The sequence below is a fragment of the Eubalaena glacialis genome, chromosome 5 (assembly GCF_028564815.1).
Source record: "Eubalaena glacialis isolate mEubGla1 chromosome 5, mEubGla1.1.hap2.+ XY, whole genome shotgun sequence".
NCBI lineage: Eukaryota > Metazoa > Chordata > Mammalia > Artiodactyla > Balaenidae > Eubalaena > Eubalaena glacialis.
Genome location: NC_083720.1, coordinates 4,999,055 through 5,015,505, shown reverse-complemented (window position 1 = coordinate 5,015,505; position 16,451 = coordinate 4,999,055). Strand labels below are relative to the sequence as shown.

General features: G+C 41.4%; 2 protein-coding genes across 4 annotated transcripts in view; one reads left to right on the top strand and one right to left on the bottom strand.

Annotated features, from left to right (window-relative positions):
* Positions 1–2,958: 2,958 nt before the first annotated feature.
* Positions 2,959–9,657, bottom strand: NDUFC1 (NADH:ubiquinone oxidoreductase subunit C1). 2 transcript variants are annotated; one of them, XR_009701077.1, is made up of 5 exons: positions 9,556–9,657; positions 8,915–9,018; positions 7,323–7,402; positions 4,856–6,344; positions 2,959–3,553 (listed from the first exon to the last, which is right to left on the bottom strand). XR_009701077.1 is itself a non-coding variant. In XM_061191962.1 (4 exons), exons 1-3 carry the CDS (start codon positions 9,620–9,622, stop codon positions 7,343–7,345), a joined length of 231 nt encoding a protein of 76 aa, XP_061047945.1. In that variant the 5' UTR covers positions 9,623–9,657; the 3' UTR covers positions 2,959–6,344; positions 7,323–7,342. The 2 variants fall into 2 exon arrangements, 1 of the variants encoding a protein (XP_061047945.1); XM_061191962.1 differs by having other exon boundaries at positions 2,959–6,344.
* A 4,684-nt stretch (positions 9,658–14,341) lies between these two features.
* Positions 14,342–16,451, top strand: part of NAA15 (N-alpha-acetyltransferase 15, NatA auxiliary subunit) — a 75,997-nt gene continuing 73,887 nt past the window's right edge. For both annotated transcript variants that reach the window (XM_061191960.1, XM_061191959.1), the window contains exon 1: positions 14,342–14,754. In XM_061191960.1, the coding sequence (XP_061047943.1) occupies positions 14,701–14,754 (54 nt within the window). In that variant the 5' untranslated portion in view covers positions 14,342–14,700. The remainder of the gene's footprint in view (positions 14,755–16,451) is intronic.

Below are 16,451 nucleotides of genomic sequence, written 5' to 3'. Positions count from 1 at the left end.
GTATGTTTGGCACCTGACAGTTTATAAAGCACTTTCACATAATTTTCTCCTTTAATTTTTATTTCATCCCTCTGAGGAAGGTGGCAATTATTCGGTTTAGCAAACGACCAGGTGGTGGGGAGGAATTTTCAGGGACCGATGGTCATGATTTTTTTTTTTTTTAAGGACATGAACATAGTCCTAGTTCCAAGTTCTCTTGGCATGTTACAGGCAAACTATTTGCTCATTTGCTAGGTGAATAACAAAACACTCCTCAGAGGTTCTCGTTCTGAACCCAATTCTAATAATATTTAATATATTCTCATTTAAGGAGTATAAGCCAATGATCAGAACTAGTTTTTTGATGCTCAGAGTCACTAGCTATTCCTAGTGATTAAACCTTAAGAGCAAATAGGTAATCTGTGTTAATGCGAGGTCAGATTTAGACTTCCAAGCCCCAAAGAAGGGGTTAGACCCAGACCCTCCACCAAGAAGTCAGGTTAGTCCTGAAAGTAACAAAATGCAGATTAGCACACTTGCTACCTTTGCCCAGCATCAAGTACACATCCTAGAATGAACTGCTAGCAGCTAGGACAGACTGACAAATCAAATCAAATCTGTGGGGAGAGCTCCTAACCATTTCCAATTCGGTGCAGCCCAATTTAAAATTAAAAGAGAAAACAAATCTGTTTACCACTACAGCTCATTCTTTCTTTGGTCTACTTAGGGCTGAATTTTGACTTAGTTGCCAGGGAGAGGAAATAGTCAAAGGCAGTAAATGTATTTAAATGAATTAATGCGGGAGACCTCCCTGGTGGTCCAGTGGGTAAGACTCCGCGCTCCCAATGCAAGGGGCCCCCGGGGTTCGATCCCTGGTCGGGGAACTAGTTCCTGCATGCATCCTGCAACTAAGAGTTCTCAAGCCACAAGGAGGATCCCACGTGCTGCAACTAAGAACCAGCGGAGCCTAAATAAATAGTTTAAAAAAAAAAGGTCCATTAATGTGGAGAAGAAAGAAAGAAAAAATAATAAATGAATTAATGCTGGAATTCCCTGATGGTCCAGCGGTTAGGACTCGGAGCTTTCACTGCCGGTGGCCCCGGTTCAATCCCTGGTCAGGGAACTAAGATCTCACAAGCTGTGCAGCAGGGCCAAAAAAGAAAAAAGAATTAATGCATGTACTATACTGTTATTTAATGTACTGGCAGCTCCCTTAAAAAGGATTCTTTCTGAGTAAACACTTGTAAATGATAATGGCTCCCAGGACACTGTTCTAGACCCCTCTTCAGAATTCCGATGTAGACTCAGGGTCTGGATATAGTCTGAGCTCTTCTGGATCATCCCCAGGTTCCATAGCAGCCACCTACTCTCAGTCAAACTGTCTGTAAGTATCTGTCAAAATGCCTAGGGATTGTGCTAGATGCTGAGGATTGGTTATAATTTATTTCACAGATATTTACCAAGTATCTTATTAGTGTTCCAGGGCATTCTTCAATAACAAGTTATGATTCCTGCCACCACTCACAGAGGTTACAGTGTCAGGTTAAACAGACATGGAACCAACATCTTTTCTCGGGAGTGGCTGCCAAGCCTACCATCAATGGGGTCAGTGATCACAAAGAAATCTCTGACCAGATATCAATGATAAATGTAATCTAAGGGCTGCGGTTAAAGCCAAACTGGTTTAAACAACACAAACCGCCTAATTTAAACAATGCAAAAATAACACACATGCATATAGGGCTTCAAAAACTTTTCCCAAAGTGTTGTCACATCTGTCTTTGTACTTCATCCTCTAAACAAGCCTAAGGAGTAGGTGGAGGAATGTTGATTACCCTTGTATTACACATGAAAAAAATCGAGGCAGTCTAACACTGTGGTTAAGAGCCTGAGTTTGGGAATCAGAAACCTGTTCAGATTTACTGGTCTGAGTAAAATGTGGATAACTCCTTCATTCATTGGGTTGCTGTCAGCTGTAAAGCACGTTAGGTATAAAACATGCTCAGCTAGTTGGAGAAGGCAGTGCTAGACTCTGACTTCCAGCGTAAGCCGAAGCTCCAGGCTGCCTTACAACGTTCTGATGCCTCTCAGTGCGCACATGATAGGATCCATTATAGCCCTTCGTCTCATCACATGGTAAGGTCCAGCGGGGAGTTTATCATGTCCTCTAGGTTGGATGTGGCCATCCCAGCTGGGAGAGGCAAGAACTGTGAGATAAATAGTGCCACTTCTCCAGATCCCTTTTCTTCTTAGCTAAAAGCTCATGCCTCTTGGATCAAAGGGAATTTGCCACCTACTCTACGGCTCCTGTAGGATATGTGGCTTTCCACTTTGATGTCAGACTCTTCCCACATTTTGATGAAACACTTCCCAAGAGAGGACATGCCTGTGGGCTGTCAAATTCACTCTGTAGCAAGCTGTTTCTCCAGAACCCTGAGAGAATTTTAACAGTAGGTCTTCGCTATACAAGACTCTGTAAGGCTGAGACGGTAGTTTCCCAGCTGTTAGTCACATTGTTTATAATGCTGCCCTTGAGCACATCCTTGACATTTTTCTTGGTCTTGTTGGGAAAACAAGAACTTAGGGTTAGAGTTAACTTGGTTTATCTAAGATGATCTCCACCTAATTGTGATTGTTGACAAAGACAATATTAGTTTTGAAAACATATTGTAAGAGAGGGAGCTCATGAAGCTTCCTAACCACTGGTAATATTAATCATACTTACTCAAGGCTTAAGTTCCATATAATTAAAGACAATTTTCAAAGACTGAGTGATTTCCTAGGCTCCACAGAAAGCTAGAAACAGCTTTGTTTTTTTTTTAATACTAAATCCCTAAGCTATAACCTGTACTTTCAACAGATCAATACAGATATAAAGTGAAACAATTTAGAAGAGTATCTAGGAAGACAAATTGGAAAGCAATTTGAGAAAGTCCTGATAAGCACGCTTTTTTTTTTTTAACATCTTTATTGGAGTATAATTGCTTTACAATGGTGTGTTAGTTTCTGCTGTATAACAAAGTGAATCAGCTATATGTATACATATATCCCCATATCTCCTCCCTCTTGCGTCTCCCTCCTACCCTCCCTATCCCACCCCTCTAGGTGGTCACAAAGCACTGAGCTGATCTCCCTGTGCTATGTGGCTGCTCCCCACTAGCTAGCTATTTTACATTTGGTAAAGCACGCTTTTGATGGCCTAAAATATTTCGATAAAATGAAGGAGAAAGGGTAATCAAGATGGTAAATTCTTAAACTATTCTTGGAGGTTCCTCAGTACTCTTCCCATCTATTCACTTTCTCTTCTGTAGTAAAATAAACATGACATTCCCTACCCCTTCCATATTATTTTCCTAAGGCTACCGTAACAAATTACTACAGACTTGGATGGCTTAAAACAACAAACTTTATTCCCTCACAGTTCTGGAGGTTGAAGTCTGAAGTCAAGGTGGGGAACATGTAGGCGAGAACCCTTCCAGCTCCTGATGTTTACCGGTAATCCTTGCTTTCCACGTGGATCACTCCAGTCCTTGCCTCCATCATTCCTGTCTTCTGTGTGTCTGTGTCTTTTCTCCTTAGAAACATACCAGTCACATTGGGCTAAGGGCCCACTCTACTCCAGTATACTCATTTTAACTAATTATATCTACAAATACCCTATTTCCAAATAAGGTTACATTCTGAGATAATGGGGGCTGGGACTTCAACATATCTTTTTGGGGACCAAAATTTAACCCATAACAACTTCTTATACTTAAAACTGAGCTCCTAGAGCTTGTTTTTTTTTCCTACGGCAACTTAAGAAAATAATTTAATGACTATCTCACAGATACTAAATCTGAAAAAAAAGGTCTGATTTTGATCTAATAAAAAACTTGACAGCATTGGACATATGATTTTGTCTGTATCTTCTTTTTTATGGGAATTCTTTTACATTATTGCTAAAGGAACCATCATTTGACCAAGTTCCTCTTAGGAACTGTGTATCAGAACGATTCTTGTTCAGTCCAGCTAAAACATCTCAGTTTAAGAGACTACTGACTGTAGCCTTCTCTTTACAGTGTGGGCTGGGGAAGAGATGGTCTGTGTGCAAAGGAAATAAAGCACATACGCAGAAAGCAGAGCCAAGAGCAAAAGTCTGGGTAACGTTTGAATTCCAGGCCCCAATTATTCCTGGGCGCAGGTGCATGCCTGTTGTGGCAGTCTGTGAGTCACTCTGTATCCTCATAACCTTTTTTTAGTTTAATATAATTTGAGTTAGGTTTCAATATTTAGTTTAGAAAGCACCTTTCACCAGTGCCCCTATGTGGCGCAACTCTAGGAGGTGCTACTCAGAGTAATCTGCATCTGTACTGTCCCATACGGCAGCCACCGGCCCCATGTGGCTATTTAATGAAAAGGAAATAAAACTAAAAAAAATGCAGTCACATTAATCACATTCCAAATGCTCAACAGCCACATGGGAGTAGTGGCTACTACATTGGCTAGCACAGGCAGAACATTTCCATCATTGCAGAAAGTTCTTTTGGACAGCCCTAGTCTTCATGAATGGCTCCCCCTGGAGTTACAGAGGCACGATCAAGATGAAAGTCCACGCAGGGCAGCTTTATTTTCAAGGCCTGACATACAGTAAATCTTGCTTGTTAAAGCTGTATTTTATTTCCAACTAAGGTTATCAGTTTCCAGAATTTCAAGTGTCTTAGAGTTTTCTGTTCCCTTTAGGGATGTGAATTTTAAGTGTCTCTTTTAGGGTAAAGTTCCTTGAATTGGGAGTTGATACCTGACTTCTTGGTCCATTACCATGTGACAGTATTAGTTTCCTACTGCTGCTATAACAAACTTAGTGGTTTAAAACAACACAAATTCATTATCTTACATTTTTGTAGGTGAGAAATCCAACATGGGTTTCACTGGGCTAAAGTTAAGGTGTCAGCAAGGCTGTGTTCCTTTCTGGAGGCTCCAGCGTAGAATTTCTTTGACTTCTCCGTCTCTTGGCTCTTGGCCTTCTTTCATCTTCAAAGCTAGCAATGGCCGGCTGAATCTTTCTCATATCACACCACTCTGACACGCACTGGTGCCTCCCTCTTCCACTTCTAAGGACCCTTGTGATTACATCAGGCCCAACCAGATAATCCAGGATAATCTCTCCATCTCAATGTCAGTTGATTAGCAAATTTAATTCCATCTGCAACCTTAATTCCCCTTTGCCTAACCTAACCTAACATATATACAAATTCTGGGGAATAGGACATGGTCATCTTTAAGAGTCCATCATTCTACTTTCCAGTGATATTGGGCAAATGACTCTTTACCTCTGGTTTTTGCATTTGTAAAATTATGGAATTGGTCTATATGACCCCCTAAGGTCCTTTCCAGTTCTACCAGCTAGGACTCCAAATTGACAAAAGTTAATTAGTTACTGTTTTATCTGGTCTTTCACTGAATTTGGATTAAATACTTATTCTGAGATAATGTAACTCTGAATTTATGTTCAGAAGTGACTTCCAAAGGTATTGGGCCATGAATCTCCCAGAGTAAGTGTTGGCCAGAGCCCAAAACACAAACAAAGCCATTTATAAGGCAATGAAACTTTCTATTTAACATCAGAATGGAGATACAAATAATACACTTTTAAATGTATAGTATTAATACATTAAGTGTTTAAATTATATGTTAATGAAGTGGCATATAAATAGGTGTTAACTGATTCACAAGAAAGGGTTTTGATGAGGGAGAAATGAAGTGTTTTTTCATTTGTCTCTATTAGCTCTCACCAACTCCTTTTTTTGAATAGTTTGTTATTCATTGGATGAAAGTCATATTAGCAAAAAGAGCCAACTGTTGCCATACCGGAGTAAAAACAGTCACCCAAATGAAAATCATTCAAACTCAAGGAAATGGAGTCAGAAGAAACTCTGGTAAGAAGAAACTCTGGTAAGGAGAAAATAGTATTTGGGTTCTTTTGTATTTTAAATAATAGACTAGGAGTGGTTCTATCATCCTGATCACTAAATAAGTGTTCTCATTAGAAATTAGAAGTTGATAGAAGGAGTAAATCCTCAGCAGTGATTTTTTTTTAATCTATATCCTTAAAAAGTTTTCTTACCAATGTGTCCTTAATTACCACTGACCCTATTATCAGATGGTACTTTCCACATTAAAATACTTCTAGTAATTTACGTTAGAATTGACATTTTCTACATTGTCACAATGTACATAATCTGAAGAATACAGAAGTATTTTTAAATTTAATTATGTGAAACACAAATGCTGACTTGATGTTCACATGTAACTCTTTCTCTCACATTTACAGCTCACACAAACAGATTGGTGAATCCAGAGGAACTGCTATAAACACTATATACCTATAATGGAAAAAAAAGAAAACTGTAGCATTAACCAGCAAAAGTAATAATAAAATTAGACCATTCTGAACAATGCACCTTAGAGCACCAGGGGAAGTCTAAAAAAACAAATCCACAAAGAATATCAACTCCTCATTTTATCTAAGTTTTAGCAAAAAAAAATTTTTTTTTAATTCTGAACTACAGGAGTAGCAAAAGCATCTGGTTTTGATTTAAAAACCTATTTCATTTTTATCTCTTGATTGACTGAAGTACTGAAATGGGCAAGGTGATAATAATAGAACAAAATGTACATTTGTGATTACTATTTTATTCTCCAGCACATATAAGTTATCTACTTTAATCAACCTAATCCAAGAAAGCTGAGATTTATAAGGATGATTTTTCATTTTACAAAAGGATTAATATAGGATTTCTTTAAAAAGATTTTCAGAAATATGGCACACATATACATATAAAATAAACTCACTCTCTTTTAAATCACAGAGCATGCAGTGTATTCTATCTTATTCACAGCTAGGTTTTATCAGGAATTGTCCAACTGGGTGTTAGTTGTAATGACAATCATAATAAAATCGTCATGCAGTAAAAAATTTAACAATTGAATGCCCTGTTCTCATGGAATTTTACACTCAAGTGTGGTATATGACAAACAGGTATTAAGAAATACATACACAAACAATGATAACTTGTCCTAAGTGCTGTGAAGGCACTGTGTACAGCACTATTAGATTTAAGAAAATATGATTTTGGTTTCATTCTTAAGCACAACTTCCTTTGAACACAAAGTGTAATGATTAAAAATGATTATGCTAAGAGATCCTTGAGCCAAGGTATTAATAATTCATAAATTTGTCACAGACAGGAATATAGGTGCTAAAAAGTATAAACCTAATGAAAAAAGTCAAAACACATTATTTAAAAAGAAGTCAAATTAACTTGCATAGTCTATTCAATCCTAGAAAATCACATACTTACTGTATCGGTATTTCAAAAGTTTATTCCAACCGATTTCTTCTTTTATACTCTAAAACATCTTCATTATGTTGTTTGATGAGCTAGAAGTAGGTAACAGTTAAAATGAGAAATGTAATCTTCCTGGCAACTTAAAGAGGAGAAGGAGGAGATCAACTAATGATATTTATATTTTGCAAGAGAAATAAGGATAGATTAAAAGAATTACAACTATTCTAGTTAGAAATAAAAGGCTAAGGGATACAAAAGTCCAAAAGCTATGAATGATATGTACTTGTTCACCACAATCTGACAGACTAAATTTGAGAAGGCAACCCTTAAAAGTTTAAATCCAACTTCTGCAAATAAATTACTTCACTCAGTGGGTAATTAATGGAATGGAGAGCCTTACCACAGAGGGGCTAAAACAACAGGACAGAGCAGAACCTGGTTATTAGATGGGGCTGGTGGATGTGTACTATACTTCTAACCTCAGAAGTATGATACTGTGAGTGAACGACCAACCCACATCCCCCAACTATATATGTATTAATTAGATGTCATGGAGGACAGCCACTTTCTCAGAACCACTGTCTGACAGAATATGCAACTAGAACAATGGCTGATATAGGGTGACATGTGTTGCAAAGATCCAGTAACAATCAGAGCTCTCAGCAACAAGTTTCTTTTTAGGAAAACTTTAAGAATGTATGAAGTTACATTATAACAAACGTTATTTTGAAAGGATTAGTTACTAAGTTGTAAGTAACTTTCAACATCTCTTCCTCCTTTCCATGTCAAAGAGCTGAACCACTTCAATGAAAAAAATCCCAAATAAGAGATCTGAGAGTTGGAGGTGGGCGGCAGTGGAGGAAATTCCAAAACAAAAAATTTAAATACTAATGTAGCACAAATACTTTAAAAAAATTTATCTATGGAAAGGCAGTATTTCACAGTGGTCTACAGTGTAGCTCTTAAGTCAGGGAGAACTGGCTTTGGCAAATTGATTTCTCCAAGTGTTTCCTACATCCGTAAATGGTCAACAATAATAGTACTACCACATAGTGTTGTTGAAAAAATTAAACAAGTTTTTACAGGTAAAGCATTTGGCATACTGTAAACAAAGACAAAAAAAAAAAAAGAAAGAAAGAAAAAGGCTGCTACACACTAGGTACAATTTCCAACAATGTATTTACACAAACATTGTTAAAATCTTGTATCTTGTAAGTCCAATGGGATTTAATTTGTATAGCTTGTTCACTTACGATCTGTCCCTATGGCATCTGAAAAAAGTGCCTTCATAAAACCCCAACCTGCCTCCATCTTCATCAAGAAATAAACTAAAGGATAATTAATATGCAGTAAAACTGCCATTTCACGACAAAACCAGGCGAAGGAACAATGACAGAAATTTCAGCCTCATTATACTTTCTCGATGCCTCTGAAACCTTAATATTTTTTAGTCCTTGGGATTTCCCTCCTGGAGAAATAGATTATTAGCAGTTACATAAATAACCTATGGTATGGGAGATTTGCTGCGCAACATTCAACCTCACATCGATACTTGTCCTCTCCAGCGTGCTGGAGTAGCACGATTTAAGGGAGTATATACTTACACACATCCACAAGAAAACGGAGGTGCCCAAGGTCAGTCCAACCTTCAGCCAGTCAGGTCTGCCATGTGGCGGTTCCCGAATGTAGAACTTTGACCGCGCTGAAGCTGAAAGGGGACAGAAAGGGCCTCTAAATCTATAACTTACCGCCCTGTAGGAATAAACCTGACATTTACATGCGTATTGTCGCTTTTAGTTCCCCCTTCTACTTCCTCATTTAAACAGCCACAGAAAGGTTCAGAGAGGCCTAGTAACTCGCCCTGGGCCACCAGCAGGGCCAGACCGGTGGCGCCTCCAAAGCCTCGTACACGGGCTTTGGCGACCCCTCCGAAGTCTCGGGGGTGGGCGGATAGAAGCGCCCCCGGGAGGGTCTCCCTCTCCCGCGTCTGCAGGAGGAGGGACTCAAAGTCCATTCGCCGAGACCCCGAGGGGTCGGATGGCACTGGGAGAGAAGGGTGGGCGGCGGCTGACGGAGAGCCGAGAGTCGCGGGTGGAGGCAGACGTCGGCTCCGGGAGGCGGGCCGGCGAAGGTCACTGCAGGAAAAGCCCGGGGCGCAGCCGCCTCCTGCCCCCGCGGGGCAGGGTTCTCCCTGGGAGCCGCAGGCTGGAAGGTCGGGGCGGCCTGCTCGAGGAGGGACACTTACAGCCGCTCGGGAGCCTGGCCGGGATCAGCAGCTTGGAGAAAGGGCGCAATAAGGCGGACGGCGCCATCTTGCCGGGCTGGGCTCCGCCTCCTCCAGCCCCGCCGCTCCCGGGGGTCGGCGTCCGGCCGAGCGCCCCCTGGCGGGCGGAGGCGCGGAACTGCGGGCTCTGCGGCCGCGCCGCGTGCGGGGGCTCACCCGAAGAATTGGAGTTACTGCCTGGTACTCTAGCTCTTCTGGTCTCCGCCCTCAATCTGCACAGTGGGATTACGAAGGAGATGATTACAAGGGGGAAAATAAAAGGTAGTTTAGCCGCGTCTCTGTCCTCGGAGAGTTTATTTCAGACCCCCACCCCAGGGACACTTACAGAGAGAGTTACCAAAATCTTCCTGCGTAAGCCGGGAAACTGCAAGTGAAGGGTGTTGAATGGTAGCATTTTGATCGAATTCGGTGTTTCAGGCACTGTGCCTTAATGCATCATTTGATTTACATGCACTATCTCATTTCACCTTCACAACGGCCGCAGGACACGCCGTGATTATTATTCTCAATTTATAGATGAAGCTCAAAAGACAAGCTCTTCCTCCAAGGTGACGTATTATATATACCTCATATTTGAAACGACCTCTTACAGTTCCCAAAGTCTGTTTATAAGCACTAGCACAGTAAAGCCTCACAACCCTGTGAGGAAAAGAGAATCCCAGTATTTCAGAAGTGCCCCGACCAGTTCAAGACCACACAGCTGGGGAAGTTGGAACTCGGACTTAGCCCACTCAACAGGTTTAGACAATCCCCTGAGGCCATAAGCTGCGGAGCAGGCTCAAAGTGCCAAGTTCAAAGCGCCATTCTTGCTCACATCTTTTTAGCTATATGATTTTTAGGCAAATTACTTAACCTCTCCATGCCTCAGTTTGATATCTGGAACAGAACACCTACGCTATAGGGTCGTTGGGAAGCTTAGAGCGTGTCTGGTAGTTGCAAACAACTTGCTTTTGCCTATCTCTTTGATACCTCTTGTACTGACCAATAGGGTTTATCTTTCCCATTTGAACCAGATTTTTTGTGCATTTAATTCTCGATTCAAACTGATGTCTAAAGGCCATGTAAAAATATGTATATTTTTACATATTTTAATTAGGTTTAATCTTTTAAGCCTAATGTCATTTAGGTTCATTTTAAGAGCAAAATAAATGTTAGCAAATCTCTTTTTCTTTCTATACTTTCCTTAGCAATGTTATTGAAAAAAAAATTTTAACCAAAAAAGTAAAATAATCGTTCTATGTTTTCTGGCTCATTTTTACATGCAACTGATGGCTACATAGATTGCTAAACTGTGAGTGACTTTATAGTTTGTAACGTAGTTTGAGCCTCCTGGACTCATGCTCAAGTAAACAAACCACCCAACTAACATGCTGAGTCAGATGTTGGTTCTCAATTTCTTGGCATCTTGTTCACTCAGCAACCTGTCAGTAGTATATCCTTTCTACCCCATCCCTTGGAAGCTTGTCCTGACACAGCTTTTGCTAGAATCCAACAAGTTGGAACAGAAGCCACATTTAGTCAGAGCATACACAACCATTAGGCAAATTACCAAATTTCACTACTGCTATTGGAAAAGGCTGTTTTGTTCTTTTGCCCCCTGTATCCTTTTACCAGTGTATATTTTGGGAAAGTGATGAAGTATAAGCACATTTCTCTCAGCATGTTAGAGCTGATGGAACCCTACACTTGGAGTAGGCAGCTGCAGGTGAAACTCCATCTTGAAAAGAATCCTGATGAAGCAATTTCAGCCAGGAGATAATAGCTGTGATATTTTGGTAGAAGTTGCTATGTGACATTCATTTAAGCATCCCCAGAAACTGAATGCTAACACCTTACTTATGACCCAGGCAAAGGGTTCCCCCTTTCTAGTTAACAGCTAGAAAATCAGATTTTTATTTATTTATTTATTTTTTTATTAATTTTTTTACAAATTTTTATTTTTTAATTTTTATTTTATTTTTACATATACATGTATCTATTCTTTTTCAAATTCTTTTCCCATTTAGGTTGTTACAGAATATTTAGATGAGTTCCCTGTGCTATACAGTAGGTCCTTGTTGGTTATCTATTTTAAATACAGCAGTGCGTACATGTCAATCCCAAATTTCCAGTCTATCCCTCCCCCCCACCCTTCCTCCCTGGTAACCGTAGTTAAGTTTGTTCTCTAAATCTGTGAGTCTGTTTCTGTTTTGTAAATAAGTTCATTTGTATCATTTTAAAAAAATATTCCACATATAAGCCATATCATATGATATTTGTCTTTCTCTGTCTGACTTATTTCACTTAGTATGATAATCTCCACGTCCATCCATGTTGCTGGAAAATCAAATTTTTAGTCCCAGATTTTCCCACTGGGAAACATCTTACTCAACTCACATCTCCCGGGGAAGGGTTAAAGTAAAGCCAGAGTTGAAAACAGTATAAAAGGTAAAAGTGCTTCGTACATGTTTACTGATTTATGAAGCATAAGAATACTATACACCAAATTCAGAATCTGGAGAGGGATAGCTGTATCTGCAAGTTTTTATTTAAAAAAAAAAAGAAGAAGCAATCACAAAACGTTAACATTTTGTAAATCTGGGTGGCAAATACATAGATTTCTTTTATGTTTGTTTCTAGAAAATGTAAATATGTAAAGATGTAAAAGTGTCAATAGAGAACCTCTTACATATATGAAGATGGAGGAATTTCACTCTATGTATCCTTTTTGTAGAATTAAAGTTTGCAAAGTTATTTCTTTATTTATGGTGAATTTATCACAAAAGTGATATGCAGACACATGGTGTAAGATGAATGAAATAACTACCACCACCACCATCATCATCATCACACCTAGCCTTGGATATGTTAACTCCCTGCATAGCTGTCATTCAAAGCGTAAGCCGTTAAATGGGATCGCTATTTGTCAAATAGTGGTGATCTATCAGAGTAGGCATTTTACTGAGTTCAGGCTATCAGATCACTGACTGTGTGGTCCAACTACCTGTAGGTGCATTTTAACTAGGATGTATGGAACTCACATAAATGTTGAATCAGACTAGTATTCACTGAGTCTTAAAGATTGTCATTTATTTGTCATTAGCCAAAAGGAATATATTTGCCAAACTATATTGCTATCTCATCTATTCAGTTACTCAGCTCCTGGTAAAAACTACAGTTTGTTTCAAAGACCAGAAATTTTCTTCCCCCAAGGTGAAAATAGAATACTATTTACAGGAGAAATTTAGAAAAACAGCAAATAATATTGCCAGAAGGACTTTTGGATATGAAGCTAGGTATTTGGAAACCCAAGTTAGTAGCTAAGCTAAAATTATCACCTTAAGTTAGACTATGTTTCTACTTTTTAATAGTTCAGATAGTTGAAAGACCTGTTGGGGGCGGTGAAGTTTGAAGGTTACCCCTAAATAACAGCCGTTTTTATTAATTCTAAATTTGTTCTTAGTTTTATTTTTATTTTTTAAAGCTAAAGTTAAAAAACTGGCCATATTTCAAAACTCAAAAATGGTTTCTTGTACATACAATTTTCTTAATGAAACTTTTAAAGAGACATCACAGAATTTGAAGAAATTCCAGGATCTGACTTCTAAGATCTTACTTATGCCCCAGGCAAAAGGAGAGGGCATGCAAGATAGCAGCTAGAAAACTCAAGTATTAGTCGCAGATTTTTCCACTGGGAAACGTCTTACTCAACTCACACCTTCCATGGAGGATTGAAGAGCAAGCCGAAAACAGTAAAACATCTGTGTAACTATGATTAAAAAATCAAAGCTACTGCATATATTGTATAATGATTCATGATGCAAAGAATGCTACTACTGATGGAATTCAGGATCTGGAGAGAGATAATCAAAAACAATCAAGGATAAAAATGGCTCATATGATGTAAAAATTTGTAGTCATCAACAGAATGCCACTTTTAAAATAGTTTTACTGTCGAGTTTTAGTGAAATGGCTTAAAGAGACTCTATTCGGTATCAGTCTGACCTTGCTTACTGCAGCAGTTCTCTAGTATCCTTGCCAGATACTCTTCGGCTTCCTAAGATTTAAGGATTTCTAGTGACGGGGAGTCACAGTGTTAAGCACTAGCTTGAAGCCAGTTCCAGGGGAGTCAGTGACCTTGAATTCTTCACAACCCAAGGTGATTCATACAGTCCCCAACACTGCATTGCATGAACTCAGCGATGAAATAAAAACAGACACTTTAACCTTCAGATGTTTCTTTGGCAGTGCAAACATGGTACTTCGGATCTGGCTGACTAGCTTTTCCAGGGTCCTCTTAAAGTAATAAAAGTAAATCACTGATGCCCCAGCCAGGCCCATTTAATTGGTTAACTCTTTCACGCTTTTCAGACTCCAGTAAGCCCCATCCTCTCTGGATCTATTTACAAGTCCCCACTGGGGTGAAACCTTCATTTCCCCTCCGCCTCTGCTGCTTAATTAGGCACTTGGTCCACGACCAAACACAGCGCTTTTTGGACACCGGGATTTTAGCACTTTAGGCTCAAACTATGATTATACAGACTGGAAGAGTCTACCCAATGAATGAAAAGCCAATCTAGCAAGAAGTAGTGGAATCGCTCCTTCTGATGCGGAGGGGGTCGGAACCCGCAGTTGCCCGCTCTCCCCTCACTTCCCCGGCTCCTCGGAGACAAGAAACCGAAAGAATGGGCGGAGCCTGCCGCGACCCTCGCGGCCTGCGCGGACCTGGGCGGGCCTCCAGGTTTCCCAGCAAGCTCCAGGACAGAGGAGGTGGGGAAAGGAGGTCATCGCGCCTGCGTGTTAGGAGGTGTGACCCGGGTGGGAAAGCTCTCCACGTCCGCCATTTTGGCTGCCTCTGTCGGTCTGTTCAGTTACCACGTGAACCGCCGACGGAGACCCGTGGGGGGCGGGGGGAGGCGGCGGCAGTGTTAAGTGAGAAGGGAAAAAAGACTACGAGGGGAAGGGGGTGTCTGGGTTGGGCGACGCGGTGACACCCGAGGCCCGGTGGCGGCGGTGGATCGGGGCAATCAAGGCTGAAGCAGCCAGGGAACGACGGCGGCGGCGGCGGTCGGACAAACAGACTGACCGAGCCGGGCGGTGGCGGGAGCAGCGGGAGGAGCCGGAACGATGCCGGCCGTGAGCCTCCCGCCCAAGGAGAACGCGCTCTTCAAGCGGATCTTGGTAAGTGGAAGACTCCGGACCCGCAGTGAGGAGGATTTAGCCGGTACACGGGCCTGTCACCCCTAACCTCGGTCCAGGGGCACCGGGCCACCGCCGCCCGGGACCCCGCCTTCGTGCTCCTAGTCAGGCCGAATGCACTGCCTCGTCCCCTTCTCGGGGTTCCCACTTGGGCCCGCGCGCCAGGGGCCACGGGCTTCCTCCTCCCGTCCCCACGCTCCGGAGGCCGTGGTTCCGGAGTAGGCCCCGTTCTCCTGGCTTCGAAGCGGCCGGTTTTCATTCGCCCTGAGCGAAGGGGGCAGAGGCCTGGCCTTCAGCGGGGAAGCGGGCGACGCGGGCAGGAGCGGCGGCCCGGGTGGTTTGGGAACCCTGCCGGCAGGCCGGGGTGGCACCCTTGGAAGGAACAGGTGGTGCGGATGCGGCACAGCTCATTCATTGCCCAAGCGCGGCTCTCCCTCCATCGTCCGTCCCTCCCTCTTCCTCTCCTCTTGGGAGTCACCTGTCCCCGCCCGGCTCGGGGTCACTGAATGACCTGGGAGGAGGGAAGGAAGAAAGGAGTTCAGAAGAGGAGAGGAAGGCTTCTAAACGACAGCCTCGATGGAGTCAGTGGGAATGCTGGGATCTGCAGCTTCTCGGCCTCCTTCCCTCCTTTCAGGAGTAGGGGAGAGACATTTATTTCTTAGCTTCCGAGCGGGAAACATCACCCTCCTTGGGAGGTGGGGCCCATTGCGAGAGGGCGGTCCAGTAGGAAGTGGAAAGTTAAGAGCTTTCAGCGGAGAAGTTCTGGACACAGATTTTCTTGTAGACCGAAGTGTATTAACACTGACCCAAGAAATGAGCAGCAGAGAAAAGAGAATATAAGGACTTGTGAAATGGATCTTTTTGACGCTAGCTCAGGCTCGATAATTCCCTGCATTTCACATGTTTGCCGTTTGCATTTTTTTTTTTTTAAATAACCGTAAATGCGATGATGTTTGGAGGGACTGTTTACACTGTAACATCTGCCTTGTAGCTTTGGTGCTATAATTAATACTTTGTAGCACGTTTTTTGTTTGGCATCTAGTGTGTGGGTTGCCGCTTTCATGCAGACACTTCTTTATGAAAGGATTAACTGCATTTGCCAGACTTCAGACTTCAAATTTGGAGTGTGTGTATGAAAGTGTTAGTTCTTTCCTCTTGTAATTTAAATGTATTTCATTTGTTTGAAAAGTATAACAGCTCTGAGGATCCGGGTTTTCTAGAGAAAGGAAAGTAACTCATGTTGAACTAACTTTGATTTTACAAAAATATCCATATGCCTACAGATTTAGTCAGTTCGTGTGGAAACATATAGGAAAGTCGCATCCAATACGGTGTTAACTCTTAGTTACTTTGAAGTCCTTATTGCCATTTTTTTTGGTTTCAAGACTAATTGGAGTGTAGGTAGGACTATAGCACCTTTTTACCACAGCAATTTATTTACTTTTACAACTTTTAAAGGAGTTGTTGTTCTCTCCATTATGATAGCCATTAGCCACATGTGGCTCTTGTACACTTGAAATATGGCTAGTGTGAGGAATTGAATTCTTAATTTTAATTAATTTAACTTCACATAGCCACATGTGGTAAATGGTTACCACTTTGGACAGTGCACTTGTAGAATCCTCCTTTAGTCTCAAAATGTACTGAGATTAAGGCTAACAGCTAGTGTAAGGGTCAGG